The 16,169-nt window shown below is 39.6% G+C and overlaps 1 protein-coding gene across 1 annotated transcript in view; it reads right to left on the bottom strand.

The window, feature by feature from the left end:
• IRAG2 (inositol 1,4,5-triphosphate receptor associated 2) overlaps positions 1 to 11,350 on the bottom strand; it is a 40,038-nt gene extending 28,688 nt beyond the window's left edge. Inside the window, 14 exon segments of the mRNA XM_030040880.2 lie at positions 151 to 247; positions 332 to 396; positions 506 to 565; positions 2,723 to 2,779; positions 3,328 to 3,405; positions 4,563 to 4,613; positions 6,030 to 6,147; positions 7,306 to 7,464; positions 8,436 to 8,514; positions 8,594 to 8,670; positions 8,892 to 9,072; positions 9,855 to 9,965; positions 10,740 to 11,175; positions 11,177 to 11,350. Coding sequence (XP_029896740.2) covers positions 151 to 247; positions 332 to 396; positions 506 to 565; positions 2,723 to 2,779; positions 3,328 to 3,405; positions 4,563 to 4,613; positions 6,030 to 6,147; positions 7,306 to 7,464; positions 8,436 to 8,514; positions 8,594 to 8,670; positions 8,892 to 9,072; positions 9,855 to 9,965; positions 10,740 to 11,175; positions 11,177 to 11,335 — 1,728 coding nt within the window. The 5' untranslated portion in view covers positions 11,336 to 11,350.
• Between the last annotated feature and the right edge of the window lie 4,819 nt (positions 11,351 to 16,169).

Here is a 16,169-nt window from a genome sequence, read left to right as displayed (position 1 = left end):
AATATTGTAACCGTCACATTCTATGCTTGCGTGCTAGGACTAATGGCTTCAAGTTCCAGGGTTACTAATGACCAATAGGGAATGAGCTTTGTTTTTCCTTCACTGATACAAGGCAACTGGGATAAGATTCAATAAAGATTTGATTCATACCTCAGAAGACTGAGCAAGTTCCAGTTCACAGTACAGTGAATTCGTCCTTTCAGGAATGTTACTGTTAAATTTACACAATGGGAAACTTAACCCATTTCTGAAAGAAGTAGGAAAAAAAAAAAATCAGCCCTTTTTTACTTTTGATGAACTGCATTTCCTGGGACTTGTTCACAATACTCACGAGATCAACTCTTGCTGCATGTGTTGCACGTTCTCCAGTAGCTTATTTTTTTCTGCTCGCAAAGTCTAAAACATATATCAGACCTGGTTAGAGTGTTAGTTTGTCATGCAGAAGCAGCATAGTATATGCATGCTTTCCCCTCACATAGTCAAAAACTAAACTCAGGTCCCATACCTCTATTACTGAGGAACACTCCACAATTGTTAACTTCAGTTCTTTGATGTCCTGCTCCTTCTGCAGAGATTGTGGAGAAAAGAACCTTTAAAGTACACAACCTGACAACTAGCACATTGGAGTGCATTTGTAATACGTCTATGATGCTTTGTAGCCAAAATAACACTATGCTCAATCCTACATCACAGCAGTAAACTGTACAATTTAGGTTTGAGCAGCAACCTAATTATGTAACATAAAAAATAGTTGCAAATTTAAAAGAATATAGTCAATTACCTTGCATATTGGCTAACAGAAAGCACTCAGAAGACCTTTTCTATGTAACTCCTGAAACTGAGGAGACAGAAAAACTCTTTCCAGGTGCTGTGTTTTAATTTCTTACTTACCTGGTTTCTGTACTAGCAGTAGCAGATTAAACTAGACAGAATCACTCTAGTTTTAGCTGAAAACCTGGACTATATTATGCCTGGCATGAGTTTTAATCCCAACTGACCCTTAAAACAAGTTGCAGAGTTCTGAGTTTAGTCTCATTACTTTTCATGATTAAAGGCATAGAGCGTAGTGCTCTGCAGATTAAACACTGCCTAATGGAAGGACTGATAGAGAACATATCAACCCTCATGGTAAGACTGAGGAGTTAGTAGAAGTAGTAGCTTGCTTAGCATCACAAACTAGCAATGGGCTTCAGTCACGTTATGCCATTACAATAAAAGACACTGCACAGAAAAGCAGAGCATTTCTTAGAGAAAACAGGAACTTCAGGTAGGAGCTCTGGTGCTCTCACCCCTTGTATGACTTCTTCCTACTCTTCACCTTTAAAAATAGTTGAGGTTTTTGAAAGAGATGAAATACACAGAAAGCTAAGCAGGAAAAGTGAGGTTACAGAACCAGGTTTCCAGCTTTGGCAGAGACAACTGATGTACGGTGCTGAAGGTTGTTGTTGGGTTTTTTGGGTTGTTTTTTTTTTTTTTTTTTTTTTTTTAAATGGGGAAAAACTTAAAGTGTTTTCTATGTTCATATACCTTCTGCAGGCCTGGAAAAGAAAGGTTGCCATAATAATTTTCAGTCACCACCAATCCTGTCTGATCTATCTTTGCATAAAGAGCTATGAGAGGGTTTTTTTAGCTTACAGGTAAACCCTTATCCCACAAATCCTAATGCCAACAAGGAAAGTCAGTTTTCCACACCAGTTTCTTCAAGATTATACAAACCAGTCACCTTTATCTACAAGAACATGCAATCTAGCAGCCTGCTTTCAAAATTCCCATTTAGTCAATATACTAAAAAAGCCCTTTTAAAATAGAAGGATACTACAGAGGCCACAAAAGCTTTGAATCATTCAAGGAGGAGAAAGTGAAAGCTATTTAAAAAAAAGAAGTTAATTCATTTGTGCCCTTAAGCTGCTTCTGGGGGGGGAAAAAAAAAAAAAAAAAAAAATCAAAACCAAAACCACCAATAAAACCCCACAACCCAACTATTAAAAACAGCTACAAAATTATCAGCTGGATAACACTGACATTAGGTTCTCTCTTGTCACTATTTGACTTCAGCTGCACTCATTTTTGCAGACAGCCTAATAGTCAAATATTTCATCAGCTGATTTAGAACATGTTCTGCTAAATAGCAACTCCATTAGCCTAGAAGGCTATTTGCATAATTTATGAATCCAGAGAATGCCAACGCCTCTATGTAGTCTTATGTCTTTGTTTTCTAGTTTAAATACAACATCAGAAATTATCATCTTCAGCAAAGCCTAGATAATTACACCTCAGTAACAAGAAAGGACAAATTTGCTTTTCCATTGGGCTCTGAATCACCATTTCTAGTTTGACACAAAAATTAAGCAATTTAAGTAAAAAACATGAAGGGAAGGATCTTCCGCAGGGCACATTCTTTTACCAACTGTTGAAGGAAGCAGCCTTCAGAAGTTTCTGTACATTTTTCTGAAATTTGCAAGTTTGTTTTGTTTTAATAGGTTGTGATTTTTTTTCTTTTTTAAAATAAAAGCAAAATCCTGAAACCTTTAATGATGCTGACTCATAACCAGGTCCTAAAGCAGATCTCGCCTACTTTGAAGCCATTTATAGGATCAGGTTCTGTAGTGCGAGAACAGTAGAAACAAAAGTGCCACAGTCAAGACTATTGCCTTGCTTTTTTACAAATCATCCCATAGTCAGTATTTTCAGTCAAGACAGTAATGAAGTAAAAGCAACTAACCTGGATCAAGCTTGCCTCTTTATTCACCACAGTGCTCTCATAGATATGTGCTTGGACCTAAAGAATGAAAAGATCAAAGATAATTCCAGTCATCAGTATGCACTATAATACAAGTCTGTTCCTATGTCCTTCTTGGAAATCAAAAGGATATCAACATTCCTTGCTTAGAAAAACCAAATTCTTCTTTGAGTACCTTGCATGGTGTGTTTCAAAGTTCAAATCTTGTACACAGTTAAAAGTGAAAGCATGCTCAGCTTTCAGTCACCTTTGTTTCCTCTTGTCTGTCCAGGCTAATAGTTTCAGCAACATCAGCCAAAGCATGACTTTCTAATATATTTTCTCAAATAGTGGGGAAAAGGTTTCCTAAAAGTTTAACTTAGCGGAAAGAATGAAACTGTGGATTGTTTATATTAGCCCAGTTTTTAGCCTCCAGACAGCAACTTTCTTAGTCAGAGCTGTCACGCTGTCCAAATTACGATTGCACTGCAGTTCTTTAATACAGACAGGTTCACGGCTGTCTACCTTCCAGAGGTAGAAATTCCCCTCGCTAGACCCGAGTAAACTATAGGCTGTCTTTTTGTTCCTCCTAGACTTGAAATGCTTACTTGAAGCTCTGCTGCATTTTTAGACAACTCCAAAATCTTCTTTTGAAGTCCATCAGTGTCCATGGTATTCCTAATATTCTGAACAAGATACAGAGTGTTTAGGCACAGCTGAATGGATTGACAGCTTCTCCTTGAAGAAAGTAGGCAAAATGACATCTCCACCCCCAAGCTACTGCCTACTCTAAAGCACTACCAGCATTTCTGCACATACATTGTACGTGCTTGTCCCACTGAAACCGTTTCTGCTACTTTCCCCCATTTCTCCAGAGCACTGTTAAAAGAGGAAACCTCAGAATGTGATTTATAAGCACTATCAGACCTAGAAAGTGAAAGGAAGTCTTTCAGGCCTGCAGCATGAGAATTATTTTTTGAAAGATGCAGTTTGATAGCTATTTGGACTTACAAGCTTTTTGGAAAGACTAATCTTGAGCACGGTAAATGTGCAAAGAACAATGACTACCATGTTGTTATAATAGGTAATAGATTCCTGAATCCATGAGGTTCTTCTTTTCATGACTGTGTGATTTAACCTGTTTCTCTATATCATCCTAAATAGTCTAAAATACAGACTCATAAAATATAACATTTTATCACCTGATAAAAACTGGTTTATAAAATATTTACTTTAATGAAATAAATAAAAGAATGTAAGAATGAATAGCTCTCCTCTGAACAGAAAAAAAAGAGAGCCTAGAGATATAGCCCCATTAGCAATATATTCCCTAAAAGCCTCCTGTATGTCCTTGGCCAGTATCAATGGTTCCATCTGTGAGTGAAGCCCCCAGCTACTGCTTTTTTTTTTTTTTTTTTTTTTTGCAGTTACAGCTCTATACAGGACTCCTCCTTTGGATCGTAAAGGAGGGAAACAGAAGTGAATATGAAAAAGTGTTAGATGGAGATTGTTTCAATATAGGGTTAGTATCTTATAGCTATGTTAACTAGAAATATTTGGAATTTGTCTATAAAGCTTTGAAAAAGAGGGGAAAAAAGCTGCTTGTCCCTGTCCCCATACTTCCCCAACCTCATATCCTTACTTACCCAGCAAATGGAAAGTCTGAAGCACAGTGCAACTTCAAGATACAAAGTTTCATGATAAGTTTTCCTTGTAAAATGTAAGATATTTTGATAACCTAATTAGCATGTCAGGCTTCAAAGTATGACAAACATTTCATTTCTTAATGGTGAGCTTTTAGCTAGACAAGAACATACACTTGCAAAGTCACGATTTATTTTACCTCTTCCTGGAGAGAAGTAATTTTGATGACGAGAGACTGGTTTTCTTTTTCCTGATCAGGTTTGTTTAAAAAAAAAAAAAAAAAAAAAAAAAAAAAAAAAAAAAAAAGAAGATAAAACCAAAATAGTTGGGTTTAGTATGTCAAATGCAACATTCAAAGCTAAACTAAGCCAAAAAGCAACAGACAACAAACACATTCAGGGCTGAATATGAAGCTATAGTGTTGTATTCCTTTACTTCTGAGAGCACAGCAAAAAGGGGAGTGCTGAGACTGGTCCAGCTCATGAACTCTAACTGACAGGTTTGACACAGGCATTTCAAATCAGAGTAAAACTCAGACCACAAGATAATAGGAAGGAGGTATTCAAAGCCAGAGTGAGAAAGTCTAGTTGTGCTCATGCTTGAGTTCAGACAAATCTGGAAAGCCTATGTGCCACACTACACTTTCTTCATATCAGACGTGAAGAAAGGTTAGTAGTATCCCACTCAGTGCCTCCACTGCACAGGGAACAGTAACTAACGGACTTAGAAGAACAACTACAAAACTTCTTATAGTATTTCTCCCTCCCACCCCACCTCCTTCTCACAAGGTGGATTATACACACTGCAGCAGGATAGCATCAAAAAAATCTTGTGTTCTTGCTCGGCATGGAAGACTTTTTTTGATTTCTAAATACCAACCATCAGCAGCGCACAGAGCTATGGAACACCAATTTACAGCTACACCCACACAGCAAGACGCAGAGGTGCCACTGTAGGGTGAAAAACATGCATAGCAGCAATGCAAACATATGTTCTCCAGAGAGCCTACGCTCTGGTGTCTGGCAACACCTGCTAAAGCTGCAGCCACATCAGCCTTGTTACCAGGCTGCTTTACACCACTTACAGTCACACAGGCTTTGCTACTCAGACACCTGGGGTGCAATTCAGATGCTCTCATGCAGGGAGCTCACGCCCTGAGACATGCCAAGCTTCCAGCTGACAGTCCAGAACGGACAGGTTTCTGATAGGCCTTTGTCATATCTGCCCATCCATATGGACATTGACAATAACCTAGGGGTGCTTTGGAAAACAACTTTCGTGTGGACATCTGAACCGAGTTTCCTGTCACTGCTGGTTCTAGAAAAGTCGTGTGAATTTCTGGCAGAACATCACCAACTTAAAAATAGACAGGGCTCAATGATGGCAGCATGTGAGCTGTTCTTTAAGCATAATTATATGCAAGATTGGCCCTTTTAATTGTTTTCTTCATTGTAACTGACAATAGTTTAAAGAAACTTCCATGCAAAAACTTCACAGTGTTTTCATAACACTAATAAATCACATTTCAAACATCCTCAAAAAGCCTCTGTACCAACTAGTACAGAGAAGGTCACAGTGCTGATTTTTATAGTCTGAAGGGTCATGCCACTGTTACAGCAAGGTATGTGATGCTGTATAATGTAAGCTAAGAAATAAGAGCACCTACTAGCTGTTTATTCTGGCAGAGAATCTGCTGTCTCTTCTCTTCTGACAGGTTCAGGTTGTTTTTTGCTTCTTCTAGATCTTCTTCCAGTGATTTGGCTTTCAGCACAGAATGCTGGATGCTGCATGAGGAGAATTAAATCCAGAGAAACTGTAGTGAGTTACTGTTGGTCATTAGATAGGCTTGAAATACCAAGAACAGTATTTTTAGAAGCCACTAGGGACTTATTCTTTGGCACAGATACTTAACAGAAGAGCAACAATAAAGTTTAAACCCATCATTACTGTGCAGTAAGTAAAGGCTCATGGACTTACCCTCTATTCCTCTGCTCTCACAGTAAGGGATGCAACCCCAGGCAAATGTAACATTCAAGAGAGCATGCTTTTGTTTGTATCCACCTAACGATCTAGCTTGTTACAGTCAAATACATCAGGTTACCCGAGTACATAAACTCATCCTTACAATACTTGATTGTTAGCAGTTATGGAAACCATTTCAGTTCAGTTTTCAAGAATAAGCTCTGCATCATTTTCTTATCCTGATCTGATACCCCAAACAATATATATTTAACCAATGGGGCAAGGCTCTTTTCCTGGCTAGCTCTGGGCTGCAGACCACTCCAGAGCACATGGTCCCACATGAGGGCACACATCCCGTGCCAGCTATGCTGCAGGACTCTTGCCTTAATCTCCCCAGAAGACACTTGGAATGGTTTGGCAGTTGACATAACTATATCACATTTGAATTAATTAGGTCAGATGAGCATTACAAAATTACTGTAAAAATAGGCTTGTACTTGTGGCATTAATGGTCCCCAGGCTGCAGCAATACTAAGCTGGTGAGACAACTCACTTTAGTTCCTCAAGGGACTAGCAAAATAACTCTTGTGTGTTTATTTCCCCTCTACTTGGCAGCAAGTATATGGTCTAGGATTAGAAGCCTTCCAGTGCTTGCCTGTTCTATGGGTAATATTAAGCTTTGTGGTTTTTTTTTTTTTTTTTTTTTGCTTTACCCTAAGATTTTGCTTGTGTGCACCCGCAGCACCTGATGCTGCAAGAGCCAGGCTATAAGATGAATGACTGACTTTATAAAGTCTAGGAGGTACAGAGCAGAACAATCTGGCAAGAGGGTTAAACCTTACAGATAACTACATTAAGAAAGTTGCTGTCATGAAGCACCAATGAGGCTAAAAGCATAAAGCAAGGCTGGACCACTTGGAAGAAGACAGGTCTGCCCATGGCCATTACACTGTAGATCTGGTGCTACCAGGGTCTCCCACCTTTTTATTTGTTGACGTAGATCGTCATTATCTGCCAATAGCTTATTGTTGGTCTCATCCACAGCTTCCAGTGTGAGCTTCAGCTTGTTGTTCTCTTCCTGAAGCTTCTGGTTGTTGTACTGCAGGTCCGCAACACAGGTTATCAAGTCAGAAGTCTCCCTATTCCAGTAACAAAACCAGGAAAGATTGAGAAAGGTGATTTGATCCAATTTAGACTTTTTAAAAATCCTGATACTGTGCTGTACTTATTAGAGAGGTGAGAGGAGAGCCCACAGAGGACTTGTAATGCTGCAGTGTACAGTCATTTGCTCTGCACAGAGACATCAGATCATCTTCAGACCAGTTCTCTAAATCTATGGACACCAGGAACTGTTTTGTTTTTAAGTACTTTTTTTTAATGCTCCCTGCAATTGAAGTATGCCACCAGACAAGTGCCACACCTGGATGTCTGCATGACAGCATCTTAAGTCTTTGCTAATCGCTCCTTAGGCCACCACTAATACTTTTGTATTAACTACAGTTTCTGGATCCTTTCTTTTCTCCTAAGCCATTCCCCACTTATGCTTTCAACTGAAACGTGAACAAGGATCACCCTTTTGAGATCCTGAGAAACAATACGGAAGCATCAGAAAGCAGATCTGATGTTTGTTAACTTTTGCATTTTATGCAGTCAAAAATCTTAAGAATTTTCAAAGATTAGTGCTTTGCTATTAACAGACTCCAAGTCAGCCATGACTATAAAAAAATTTAAAAAACCTAAACAAAACCAAGGACAAGATTTTCAGGAGATAATGTCTTCTATCGTCATACACTTAAGAACTTGAGGGAGGGAAGGAACCAGTTTAAAAAGAAAAAGAAACACATGGCACAACTCTGACCAAAGGGAATTAAAAAGGCAAATGGACACAGAAGGACCAAGATATCAGCGGGAAAAATTACTAGTGTGTTTTTAAGTCTGAACAGAAGCTGTGAGAAAGAACGTGATAACACCAAAAGCTAGTGCAGACCGAGGTCAGCGTTAGAAACTCTGCTGAGATAGTTTTCTGAAACAGTGGTTCTAGAAATTGCTCTCAAGTAATTCAAAGCCAGGAGTACTAAATTCTGAGAAAGAATTGCTTAAATGGACTTACATATCTCCTTTAGACACATCACCCCCATAGGCCTCCAAGCTTCCTGATGTAACGTTCATCCAGACATGCATCTTTTTGGCTGAAAGAGGTGGGGTTTTTGGTTAGAGAGTAAGAAAGTGGAGTTTTCCTGAATAAAAACAGAATAAAATAGTCTGCACCTTCAGAGGTGTTTTTATGCACTTTAAATTCCAGGTCTTCCATGATTGCTGTTGGTTCCTTCGTGGCACCATCTTCCCTGAAACAAGGCAGCATCAAGAGTCACAAAGTCAGCATGACACTGGATTGCTTACCAACTTTGTAACATTTAAAAGCTTGCAGCCAAAATCCGCACTGTGGTCACGGTGTCCTAATACCATCTTTGTTCCAAGAGTACGGAAGACGCAAGCCACAGGAGAACTTTCTACTCTCCTGTTTTCACAGGAGCTTTTATAAGATAGATTGATAAAAAGTTATTACCATTTCCTCTTACAGTCTTCAATCCACTCTTTCATGATGGCATGATATGTTTCCAGGTCCATGGAGACATCCTTCTGATCTGGGTCAAGCATGTTGCACAGCTCTTCAAGACCACTATCATCCGATCCTCGACTAGTTGTATGTCTCAAATAATCAACTATCTTGGAAACTGCTACTTTTCCTGAAATAGATAGAGGTGTCCATGCGACAGACTCTGAAATCTGGCAGGCCATTATAAAAAGCTGTAAAAGGGCATGCTACTGATCTGCACTAGTGTGTATTCAATGATCTCATGAGCTGTAGACAAACAACTGATCCCTGCAGTTCTGGTGCAACCTGGAAAGGAATAGTTTAGAGCTTTTGTTTGGTTTTTCTAATACAGAAGTGTGGAAGTCCAGTTTACTAGTTTTGTGGACTTCAGTTTAAGAAGAACAGACTTGATGTTTGCTATGCTACTGCTTTCAGGTCTCTCACCAAATTGGGCAAACCCTGTGACTAACATTATCTTACTCTGCTAGATGACTCCTTTCTTTACCACTTTTAGTCATGTTTGAGGTGAAGCTCAGAGGAATTATCTCTTGCTCTGAAGTTTCCCAAAGTTCTCTTTTCTAACAGGAAAAAGCCTAGAAGAAATAAACAGTCATTTCCAATAAGGTTGACTGCTAGAAGCATATTGCTCCTCTACTTCCTCTGCAGTAAAATATAGCAAAGATCGGGGGTGGGGGGGGGGGGTAGGGGGGCAGTGTGTAGAGAAGGGGAAGGAGGAAGGAAGAGACAGGCACCGTGCAAAAGAGGCAAGGACATTTATTCTGCATCTGCCACACATACAGCCACCTAGCTAAGGGAGCTAGTCAGTCTAAGCATATGACAGATTGCCACGTTTCAGGAATCATAATGCAATCTCAGCCTTGAAAATCTGTTGAGAGGAGAATGAAACGGAGCAGTGAAAAGCCACTGGCAAACCTGTATGCTCTATGTCACATGCACAGAAGATAGTGGTCAGCAGGTCTTCTTCACAGATCAAGCTCACATCATACATGTTGTCAGCTTTGTACCCCAGGGACTGCTTCCATCCTATGAAGAATAAGTTTGTTATTGCCCATCTTTATTTGCTCATATTAACTTTAATGCACCATAGTTTCTAACTAAAATATTATGTTTGTAATAGCATGAGGACACATAGCATACCACAGCTTGAATGACACTTTTTTTTTTTTTTAATTTATTAAAAAGCCAAAACCAACCAACCAGCTCCCTCCTCCCCTGCCAATAAAAACAGAGCTTTTACTGCCAAATAAAACCGGGAACTGTTCATAGCTGGAGCCTCTGAGTTGGGAACTGGCTTATGCATCTAGTCTACACGTGCATTTTTGGCCACTCTGGCTATTATTTTGCATGAAGTAAACACATAGAATGGAACATTTTAAGAGTCCAGCTATTTCTTCCCTCACCCTCCAGACATACTGTAGAGAAGTCATCATGGTCAGATTAAGTTATTAAGAAAACAATCCTTAAAAAAACCCCAGGCATAAAAAGCCACACCCAAACTCATATATCTTTTTATATTAAATTAATAGCCAAATCTCTTATCCACAAAAAGGAATTAGCAAATTTGAAAAAGCTTTTGTCTTGACTCAGTACTTCATCACTTTTTACATTCACCTTAGATTTTGTCTAAAAATATTAATATTTTTACTCAGCTCTTTTTGCAGTGATTTGAGTGATTCTAAAATGTATTGTTACTAGTTTAAGTAGTAAATAAATGTCATCTATGCAGGCTAAACATTCAGATGTCTAGGATTTTGGATTGGGAGGTTGGTTTTTTTTTTTTTTCCCCAGGTTTTTTACCTCTTTCACTCAAAGATAATCTCTTTGGCACAGGTGATTGGATCACTGCACTTTCTGACTTTTTATCAGATGTGAAGAAATATAAATTTGGACTTGACGTAAGATACTTCTGTTCATGAGGCACATCTTTAGATTCAATGTTTGATAAAACACACAGTTTGTTCTGGGTATTAGCCTCTCTGGATCTGAAGTAGGATGGAGAACAGCTGTCCATGGGGCATACTGGCATCCATGAGTTGCTGGATCTCTCTTCACTTTTAATGACCGAATAGGCAACATTTGGAGAACAGGAGTCAGAGATACACCTGAGACAAGGCGACAGCAGCTGCAAATCTGTGGAGGAAACACTGTCACTGATGGGACTGGTTAAGTGTGGACCAGTACTATCATGACTTCTAAAAGTTCTTTTCTTCAGTATTTCTTCTAGATTTTTTTTTGGTACTGCACTGTGGACTGTCAAAGTTCCGGGACTGAAATTTCGGTATCTGCAAAGCAGGGTTAGAAACTTGGTCCATCATTTGGATAGATTTGATCTTCCTGCATATACTGTCCACTGGGTTGTGATGCCGCTTGTTAGCTCCATGTTCTGAAGACATTATCAATTCCCCTCTCTTGCAAAGTATCTGGAAAGAAGAGGGACAAGATACAAGAGTCAGGATGATCAACATACACATACATATTCTTTGCACCAATTTTTCCATTCAGCAGACAACTTGGAGCTTTGGTATCAAGTGGCTAGAAAATCCTTAGTCCACATACCAGCTGTGACAGAAACCTTCAATCATTATGTTTAGTTCTCCAAGGAACTAGAAGTGATGTAGTTTTGGAAAAGGTGGGGAAGAAAGAAACACATACTTTCTGAAATCTCACTGCTTATTCTTAAATACAACAACCATGTCAGAGAGGGGGGAGAAACAAAAAATAAAACCTGAAGAACACCCTGCAGCCTAGCAGCTGACTATCTTTTCAGATTAAGGGAAGCATGAAGCAATATTACTCAGACCAATTTATCCTAAATTGGGTATTTCTTTTTTATATAAGAAGTGTTGATTAAAAAGAAACAAAAACCTCACACAACTCTTGTGACTATTACCTCTGATCACATCTGTAGCACGTACTTCCTTCCCTAGTTCCATGGCTTTTTGCTCAGGTCTAACAGCAACAAATGTCCAGCTATTTACTGAAAGTATCTCCTACAGCTATAAACATTTTCAGTTTCTGATCTCTTTACATGACATCCCAATCAAACCCTGCAGCCACGACTACTCAAGTCAGGTAAAGTATATTGAGCCTGCAGCTTTCTAGAAACCATCTTGTGACAGGTTTCAGAAGCCAAGACTTAAATGAAGTTTACTTTCAGGAAGACATTAGGCTGTCTTTCTGGGTTTGCTCTTTGCAGGTACTGGGTTGTAGGGTGTGGGGAGACAGGAAAAGCAAGAGCAACAAGACTTTCAGCATTTCAGTGAGCCTAGAAGAACAAAAAAACCCAAATCCCAGTTCTCTCTTTTACTAATTAGCTACAACTACAGCTGTCACACTAACACACAGGGAATTACCCAAGAAACATACCCTACAGAGGTGCTTCACTACTACATTTTTATTACCTATTGTCCAGGCAATATTTAAAAAGATATTTCCAATAAGATAAGCATATGTGTGTGTGACGAAGACACGGGAGGTGCGTTTTGCAGGGATAAAGCCACATTTCAAGTGAGATGCCCATCTCCACCCCACAATTTGCAAGCACCTTCTCTGAACTGATTAGTTGGGAGATTTCATCCAACACTGTCCCACTGTGGACTTCACTCACAGCTTCTCACCCCCAAAAAGAGCATCTGCTGATACATCAGCACTGAGAAAGGCCATCCACCGGCCAGTGTAACCCAGTGAATACAGCTGGACTTGAACAGAACTCTGTAACAGGTGTCAGCAACTTGACTGAATCTTTGTCATTGGAAACAGGAGGGAAACAAGCAATACTATTGGAAGTTATCTATGACATCTAGATCACTATAAGAGATATACTATTAAAAAAATAATAATGTACCAATAAAGCTAGCTCAAGCTCCCAAGAATCAGTTTTTAAGTGATATTTTACACCCAATAGTGCAGCTACCTACCTACCTTCCACCACTCTTACCACTTTCAGCTCCTCAGCTCTGAAAACACACTGTATTGCTTCTCTCCACGAGATTATATACAATGTTAAAAAACAAAAACCAAAACACACACAAAACACAACACTTGCTTTAAAGTAAGAAGCAGGGAAGCAGTGAAGAGTCCCGTGTATATTAACTGCATAACCTACACGACCAGCAACAACCATCCTCAGATCCTCCAAGACTGGGTTTTACTCTTAGCCAGCCTATCAGAATAGCACCATCACAGACCAGACTTCTGTAAGGGGTAGACAGAGAGGAAAATTAAACAGCAGCTTTATAATTAGAGCTCACGAGGTGGGGGGGGGGTGGGGGGGACTGACATGGTTGCCCTCAGGGGCAGAACACCAGACTCCTTGACCCTGAAGGGATTTCCCCCTGCATAGTACAAATACCAACTTGCCCACAGAAGGATATAGACTTCACTGAACTGTGTCATTTTACTCAAACTGTGCATCAGGAAACAAAATGAAGCAACCTCCCCAAGAAGTTAGCTCCCCGCTTTTTTTTTTTTTTAGACAGAAAAAATAGTTCTTTTCTCAGACAGCAATATGCTCCACTAGCATTTAACACAAGAGTTGCCGCTTGTATAATCTTGTGAAGCAAAGAGGAAAATCACATGTGTTTATTAATCCAGACTACAATAGACATAAATACTCAATGTTTTGCTTAAATTGATTTATTACAAGCTTCCTGCATGCCAGCGGCTTGGTTTTACATATGTAGAGTCAAGATCTCCAGGTCTATTTTTTTACCATTGTTTCTGTAAGTAGTTACATTTACCTTAATGAACATGTTCTTAGCCACAGGAATACTTAACCACCCCCCACCCCCCCCCCCCAAACAATAGTAAGACTCTCAGAATAATTTTAGAGACTGCTTTTTATTGTTATGGCTGATTTAAAAGATTTACTCCTTAAAAGTAAATGCCAAGAAGTTGAAGCAGTCTCCTACATTAGAGATACAGACTACCTTTTAAAAGAAAGCTTAAAAACATTGCAGTTAGATTTAAGTAAGTTCTCTAAGTGCACAAGAGCCTTCAAGCAGATATAAGTAACCCTCCTTGAAAGAATATTAGTCTTTTTATCTACAATGTGTTTTTAAATATTGCTTGTAATTCCTCATTAAAAAAACCCAAACAAATCAAACAGTCCAAGACCTTATACTTACACTAGCATATGGAAAAATACCTTCTATTCCTCTCTGGTAGAGAGCACAGGATAACAAAAGCTATTTTAGCTGTTTCTCTGAGGAGGACTAGCTGTGTGAACTTTGGTACTCAAATTAGCAGAAGGCTCATTTGTTAGAAAATCAGCTTTACAAGGTACACCTGTTGCTGCTTGCCACTCAGCTCTCAGGCTGAGAGGGACAATGAACTGCAAGGAGGTGCAAATCAAGCATCAGTCTCCAGCTTCCTAGCCCTTCTACTTTTTTCTCTTGCATCTCCTCTGCAGCTGTTAAATGAATTACCTAGAATTTCAATGCATGCTGAAGTCTCCCTGCTATCATCCCCTTATTTGTAAAACAGTGAGGAAAGTAATGATCTAGTTTACTGCTGTGTCTCAACTCAGGTACCTGGGATGTTTCTCACTTCTATTAGCAGTTCTTACTTTTCTCACCTACTGCAAAATTTCAGACAGGAGCAGATCTCTCCTAATTTCTCCTGTGACAGTTAGAGCAGACAATCCAGAAACTATAAATTTCATGGCTCTTACCACTTTTTAAAGGAAGGCAAGTGTTGAAGTCTCTTGGGCTGATGGTGTATTAAAGACTCTCTGTTACTGTCTGCACTGCACTTGGCTCTGTGAGCAAAAAAAAGAGTTCTGTCATCAGGACTGTTAACCAAGTCTGCTCTTTAGTATTAAATTCTCAAACAAGATTTGCATTTTTACAGTGTGGATCTTTACGTATATGCTGTACAAATAACTGGAAATAGAATAATGTTGTTGAGGGAATACTGTCTGCCCAGTACCTACTAACTGCACAACCGATCAGACTTCTCCAAACACCTGGAGAAATGACACCTCCCAATCTACCACAGGCTATTTGGGCACTCCTAGAAAAGAAGTAAGAAGTGCTTTGTGATTAAAACCCCAAATGTGGAAGTGAGCTGACATTGCTGTTCCCTGTTTTGTGGGAAAACTGTTAAATAAAAGTGAAAACTTGGCACTGACATGCAGCAGCATTACCAAAGACCACGGAGCTGATGCAATCCGTTCTGGTTTGATTAGCAGATGGGTGTTTCTGACCAGACACTCTTTCTTCCAGGAGTAAAGCTGACAATAATACAAAGGTAACAATTCTGAGATCAAACCAATCTAGGTGAGGATCTCTTTTATCTTTGAGAGATTTATGTGTATGGGAAGATTTTTAACTTACTGGTTTGAAGAGAAAACCTCCCACATTAAAACAGCACCCCTATTTTTTCATATCTTGACAGGAACAAGTGACCTCTACTCAGGGAGGTTCCTCCAGGTGATGATGTTGTTTGTGCTGCTGTACAACTAGCAGAGTAGGCACTGTGCAGGTGCAGGAGCAAATGACCCTTGCCTGTACACCTCGCAGTCTAAACTGAGAAAGATGGTGAGAAAAGCAGGGGCACAGGAAGCAGTGCTTCATTCACAGGGTCTGAGATATAAACTAGGTGCCCGATATGCTCCTAAAAGTCTCATTGATGTACTCTGCCTCCTCGTCACATTGCTTCAGATGACAAAGACACAGGACCTTGTAAAGAGATAAGTCTAACCATGTAACAGGTAAGCTGTTAAGCTGCATGAGCACAAACTCCTGTAATATAAAATGTACAATAAAGTTTCTAATTTCAAAAATAGCACTTGTAACAGGTCTTTTCCTTTGTGGAATCAGAGAGTCATGCACTGAATCAGCTTGTGGGTTTTGTGCTATTTCATTCAGCTCTGCAAAAAGAAGTATGTGTTACTTCAGTGATGTGGGGGAGATCCAGCAGCAGGAAATTCCCACCCTCCCCATGTGCCTGGTGTGCAGCTCAAGCACACGTGGCTCACGGCCCATCTTTCCTGTGCTACACTGTGTTTTGCTTAGAGCTTCACTGTGGGCTGAGACAGGTAAGCACTGACAGACCTGGCTGAAGTGGTTTCCCACCTACTTTGGGAACATCTGAAATGCCTGTCAGTCCTGATGACCTGGTGCATCAGGTAGAGCTATTTATTCTCCCCTAAACTGGACTTGTGCCTCTAGAACCAAGCTTTGTTTCAAACAACAATGATGTTTGTTGTTACAACAGAGTAGCACA

Source organism: Aquila chrysaetos, chromosome 17 (genome assembly GCF_900496995.4).
Source record: "Aquila chrysaetos chrysaetos chromosome 17, bAquChr1.4, whole genome shotgun sequence".
Taxonomy (NCBI): Eukaryota; Metazoa; Chordata; class Aves; order Accipitriformes; family Accipitridae; genus Aquila; species Aquila chrysaetos.
This window is presented reverse-complemented; position numbering and strand designations above follow the sequence as displayed.